This window comes from Chrysochloris asiatica, unplaced genomic scaffold, assembly GCF_000296735.1.
Source record: "Chrysochloris asiatica unplaced genomic scaffold, ChrAsi1.0 scaffold00255, whole genome shotgun sequence".
NCBI lineage: Eukaryota > Metazoa > Chordata > Mammalia > Afrosoricida > Chrysochloridae > Chrysochloris > Chrysochloris asiatica.
This window is the reverse complement of record NW_006408773.1, coordinates 4,055,840-4,062,213: the sequence shown is the minus strand read 5'-3', so window position 1 is coordinate 4,062,213 and position 6,374 is coordinate 4,055,840. Positions and strand designations below refer to the sequence as shown.

Sequence of the window (6,374 nt, the reverse complement as noted above, 5' to 3'; positions counted from 1 at the left end):
GAAACTACCAGCCGCTCCGCGGGAGAAAGATGAGGCGTTCTGCTCCCGTAAAGATTTACAGCCTCGGAAACCCTGTGCAGGGTCGCTATGGGTCGGAACCGACTCGACGGCACTTAACAACAACAATATTACGAGTCGGGTTGCCAACCTCAAGGTCAACAGTTCAAAACTACCAGCAGCTCCGCAGGAGAAAGATGAGGCGTTCTGCTCCTGTAAAGATTTATAGCCTCGGAAACCCTGTGCAGAGCCACTATGAGTTGGAACCGACTCCACGGTACTTAACAACAACAACAACAATATGATGGTCGGACTTCTGGTGTGGCAATGTAGGATCAGTGCTGGGCTGCAAACCATAAAAGCGGTAGTTCAAACTCACCAGCTGCTTCTCAGAAATCCTATACAGGGTCACTATGAATCAGAATCAACTCAACAGCACTTAGCAACAACAACAATATGTTGGCTGGAACTGAGGTTGCAGTTATAGAGGATATATTGTACAGTGAATTTTATGTTGTCAATTTTTATGATTGTTCATTTTCCCTTTTGCTCTGTATTACTGGGTGTTCACAGTAATGAATGGAATGAAATGCTATTTAAAATCACAAAGCTATCAAGAGTGGTGTTGTAGGATAAGCACTGGACTGCTGTCTGCAAGGTCAGTGGTTCATACCAATCAGCCGCTCCTCAGAATCCCTATACAGGGTAACTATGAGTTGGAATGGACTTGATGGCACTTAACAATAGCAATCAGGAGTTGTAGCATTTCTTTCTAGGTTTCAACCCAATCATTGCCAATCTTTGTTTTTTTGGTTAGTCTTGATGATGTATCTGGATTAATATTACTCTTGCATACCAAGGCATACCATCTAGGACTTCTACTTTGACTGCTAGACACAAAATCAGTTCTCAGCTAAAGGAATCCACGTGTGTACTCAAAAAACTAGAAGTAATTAAAAAAAAAAAAAAACCACTCGTGGAATTCAGTGATGATTTCTTTATAGCACCATTGCCACTGGTTTAGTTCATACTATTTTAAAAAGGTTGTTAGCAATCCACAGGTTATCCTGAAGCCTCACAGCAGGAGTCCAAATTATGATGTAGCACTGTGGGTTAATGTGCTGGATTGCAAAGTTGATTTGAACTGCAAGGTTGGTGGTTCAAGCCCACCAGCTGCTCTTTGGAAGCCTTCTACAGCATTGCTATGGGTCTGAACTGACTCGACGACACTTAACAACAATTTAAAAGTATATGTTTGATTTTTTTTAAGAAGGTTTGTATTTTATGGATGAAATTATCATAGGAAAGTAAAAATAAGACACTGGCAAAGAATAAAATACCAAAAAGGGAATGCGTAGGGACCAGCAAATAAAACCTCAATGAGATAAAACAATTGCCATAACATTTATACAAATAATGCACTTGTTAAATGGTGTTTTAACTATGCCCAATTCCCCTCAAGGAGGGACATTTGTAAGTGCTCTAAGCTATTTTTGTTTAAATATGAACAAATAAAAAAATAGCATAGCACACTTACTAAAATACCTCTTTCAAGGAGAACATGATTGGAAGAAAGTATAATGTGCTCATTATTTGCATAAAAATACAGTCATATTTAAAATGTGAAGCTTAGTTACTCAGAAGACTGCCCCCTCCTCGAATTGAAATACATGACTTAAAGTACTTTATATTAACAATGAATTGTTGAATTTTAAAATCTTTACCCTGGACTCCTGGTGTGGTGCTGTGGGTTAATGTGCTGGACTGCAAAGTTGGTTTGAAATACAAAGTCAGGGGTTCAAGCTCACCAGCTGCTCCTTGGAAAATCCTATACAGGGTTGCTATGGGTCAGAACTGACTCAACAGCACTTAACAACAACAACAGCAGCAGTCTTTATCATAGAGTTCTGGTGTGGCACTGTGGGTTAATATTGCTGGACTGAAAAGTCGGTTTGAAACGCAAGGTCAGTGGTTCAAGCTCACCAGCTACTCCTTGGAAACCCTATATAGGGTCGCTATGAGTCAGAACCGACTCTATAGCACTTAATAACACCACCAATCTTTATCCTGTAGTGCCGGTGTGGCACTGTAGAATAAAACACTGAACTGCAAGTTCTACAGTTCAAACTCAGCAACTGCTCTTCAAAAACCCTATACAAGGTCGCTATGAGTTGGAATCACCTTGATTGTACCTAACAACAACAACAACAAATCTTTATCACATTCACCCAAAGCAAGAGTATTGCTTCTACTTGTGTTTGAATATACTGACGCCCTTCAATCAATGACTTAGACTGTGTTAACATAGTTATTGAGGAAGTCTTAATTTTACCCTCATTAACAATTGGAGTCCTGGTGTGAGTCTTCAGGATAAGCACTGGACTGCTAACCACAAGGTCAACTCTTCAAACCCACGAGCTGCTCCAAGAGAGAAGGATGAGGCTGGCTGCGCCGGTAAAGATTTACAGTCTCAGAAACTCTACAGGGTTGCTGTGAGTCAGAATCTACTAGATGGCAGTGAGTCAGGAGTTTCTCTTAAAGAAAAGATTACAATACCTGTTGTTGTGGTGGTTCGGTGTCAGTGAGTCTGTTCTGACTCATAATGACCTTGTATATAGGGTTTCTGTGGCTTTAAATCTTTGTGAGAGCAGAAAACTTCATCTTCCTCTCCAGAGCAGCTGGTAATCTCGAACCGTCGACGTTGTGGTTTGCAGTCCCGTGCTTTTCCTTTGGAATCACCATGCTCCCACAACACAGTTCATTACAACACATGTAGGCTTTTACAATAAATAGCTTCAACTGACTAATTCACATTGTATGTTTGTTCCTGCTAACTTTATAGCATTTTCTGATGTCTTTCCTTTTAATAATTATATTTGCTTTTAAGATGTTCCGTGGAAGTTTTTCTTTATTGTGGAAAGATGTGCTACTGAGTACTATGCAGTAAGCTCAATAACAAAGTGTAATTATGACAAATTGTGAGTGAAGTGTAATTAAAGAGCATGGAAAACAAAATCAGAGTTTGAGAAGTGTATTGTTTTAATTTAAAATTATAGACATTGTGTGCATTACCTGTTTCATGTGGTTTTCATCTAATTATAGGAACATTTCAGTGTGAGGAGCAGCTTGTTAACTGCTAGCTTGTTAAAACTAATTAGGTAGTACTCTTAACCCTTGAAATCTACCAAGTCTTTCTTTTCTGCTTGCTTTACTAATGACTTCCCTGTCCTCTCCCAAAACATTTTCCTACTTCTCCCATCTTTTGGTTTCATTGATGTACGTGAAATGTGAATACAGACGGAGACCTTTATGTTATAGAACTTCATTCCGTGAAAAACTCTTCCAGAGGACCAGAGCAGCTGGACGTGCACCAAGGTATCTAGAGTTTGTGGAAGTGTTAAAAACTAGGGGGTTAGGTTGTTGATACAACTGAACTGTATACTCTTCTATTAAAAATATAATATTAGTAACTGGACTAGGGAAATGTAGTCATATTCTACAGTTGATGTCAGATAAAATAATATCACAGAGTAAAACAAAACCTTAATATTCACTGCAAAATTTTATACAGATGAATTTTCAAGTGCATAAAAGTATTTTATAGGGTAAGTTAATCTCAACATTTTTTTCTTTCTACTCCAATGTGCCTCAAACACATCAGTAATCACAACAGCAGATTGAGTGTGGTGGTAGAGGAAGGAATCAGAAGGAACAATAGGGAAGATATAGATTGATGTTCTCTTTTCTTCTTCTCCCAGTAATTCTGATGTTCCCTCTTAGGGAAGTATTCACTGCTGTGTCTCAGTTTGTTTTTGTTTTAATAATCACTCTTTAACAGTATTTTTCCCTAATAGTATTAAATATTTCATTACCTTAATCCTTTGGCATTTGGAGATTCAGTACAAGGTTAGTGTATGCCCATACAAAGAAGAATAAAGGTATCAAATCCTGTAAACATTTGGTGTAAAGTTACACTGATTTGTGTCTGTGTTGGATAATTGCCCTTTGTACCTACCTGTGTCTTCTACTTAGTGAGACTATTAGAGCCAAACTAGTGAGGGAATCAGAGTTAATGGAAATTGGTTTCTCTATGTTTGCCATATTTGTGTAATTACCAACTCATATTAGTCATTCTGTAGTTTTAATTTGAAAATCTTATATCCTGTATATTCTGTTGATAGTTGACATCTGAGGAGGTTAAATAAAGAGCAGATACTTTACTCTTTATGTGGGTAAGTCATAAAATTATTGCTACAAAATCATAAAAAGGTTTATTACATTAAAAAAACTCAAAATCTGAAGCTGTTGTTTCTCAGTATATTCGCCCTCCAAATCTATACACTGCTGGAGGTGGAATTTTCAACTCTTTACCCCTTCTCTGAAGAATTCTATGCTCTTCAATTTACACCATGTCAAATGGCAAGTTTGGCATCATCAAGGGACTCCAACTGTGCTCTTTCTCAATGTTCTTTGAGATTGGGGAACAAACAGAAGTCTGGAAAGTCCAGATCAGAGTGGTACGGTAGATGGGTAAGAATTCCCAGTGAAGTTCTCTTAGAACGGTCTTTACTGCTCTGCAGGAATAAGCATTATTATGATGGGGAAAAAAAAAAAAATTTTTTTTTTTGGCACAACTTTCCTGGCTTTTTTCTCACCAATGCAGTTTTCAGTTTTATTATAACTTCATGACATGCCCCCAAGATCATTTTGTGTCTTTTGAAGAAATATATCAAGATTAGCCTGAGGAATCCTTAAAAACATTTGCCATAATCTTCTGAACTGATTTCTCTGCTTTGAAATTTAACTGGCCCTAAAGATCTCCTGGGAACCCTTTTATTTTCATCCAAGGCACCCTTGTCAATGTCACTAAGACAAGTGCATTATTGAAAGACCTTGTCTGCAGCTGTCCATTGATTAGAGAGGCATGTTTAAATACATTTTGTTTGGAATAAACCCATACATATATAATCTAGAACCCCAGTAGCAATACTTTTTGGCTCACCCTCAAATAACACTAATTTTAAAATTGAAAACTACGTTTATATCCACATCAATACTAAATGAGAACTCTGAAATATGTTAGGTATCTATGTTTAAAGTAGTTAATATTTCATTATTTTTAAATATGAGGTTAATATTTAGAATCGAACAAAATGATGAACAAATAGCTCTTTCTCATAGTTCTTTATTATTTTTAATTTTTGTTTTCTTCAAATATGGTTTCATTTGGTTGGTAAAGATTTAATAAGTTTGAGGTATGTTTTAAATATTTGAGCTTTAACATTAATTATGCATTTAGAATTAAGGTCTATTATTTGACTCCTGTTGAAGCAATTATGTATTTATTATTTCCTTGTAATGTCAATATACCTCATGTTTTTTATTGTAACAGGAAAATGTAATCAGCCTTGATGGTACTTAAAAATTTCTTAACTTTTTGTCTTCTATCTCAACCAAAAGTTAGATAAACAGAGGGTAAAAAAAGATACACAAACCTTGAGAAAGGGTTTATAAAAGAAGATGCATGGAAGAGTTGTTGAGTTTCATTCCTTTTAAATAGCCAGCATACTTATGGACATCTTATTGAAATAATATTTAAATATTGTTTTCTAGCAAAGATCCGCATGGACCAGATGCAGTTTATTTGGAAGATTTTATATCTTGTGCTGTACACATTATTCTCTTTAATATGTTTTAAAATACGTGTATTGATTTGCTTTTAGGATTCTTAATCATTCAACTTCTGTCACAAGAAACAAGCCAAAACAAACTGTGGAAGGTGAAAAGAGGTATAGAAAGTATCTTAGTCATTATATCAATATTTGTAATAAGACTTGACCCCCAACATTGAAATATAGGTTTTATTTGAATTGTTGTTAGGAGTTGCTGAGTTGGTTCCTACTCATAGTGACCCTGGACACAACAGAACGAAACACTACCTGGTCCTGTGCCTTCCTTACTATTGCTGTGATGTTTGAGCCCATAATTATTGACACTTTGTCAATTCATCTCATTAAGGGTTTTCTGTTTTGTTAAACTCTTGACTTTAGCAAACATATCCTCTCCAGAGACTGGTGTTTCCTGATAACATGCCATTGTCGCTTCTAAGGAGCAATTCAACTGCACTTCTTACAAATAAAATTGTTTCGTTCTCCTGACAGTCCATGGTACTTTGAATATTCTTCACCAACACCATAGTTGAAATGCATTGATTCTTCTCCCGTTTTCCTTATTCATTGTCCAACTTCAGCTGCATGTGGGGTCATTGAAAATACCATGGCTTGGGATAGGATTAGTCCTCAAAGTGACATTTTTGCTCTTTAACACTTTAAAGAGGTGTTTTGCATCAGATTTGCCTAATGCTATATGTCCTGTGA

The 6,374-nt window shown here is 36.6% G+C and overlaps 1 protein-coding gene across 1 annotated transcript in view; it reads left to right on the top strand.

The window, feature by feature from the left end:
• The window catches only part of LRCH2 (leucine-rich repeats and calponin homology (CH) domain containing 2), a 158,614-nt gene that overhangs the window by 120,334 nt on the left and 31,906 nt on the right, over positions 1-6,374 (top strand). Inside the window, exon 12 of the mRNA XM_006873805.1 lies at positions 5,721-5,786. Within this exon, the coding sequence (XP_006873867.1) occupies positions 5,721-5,786 (66 nt within the window). The remainder of the gene's footprint in view (positions 1-5,720; positions 5,787-6,374) is intronic.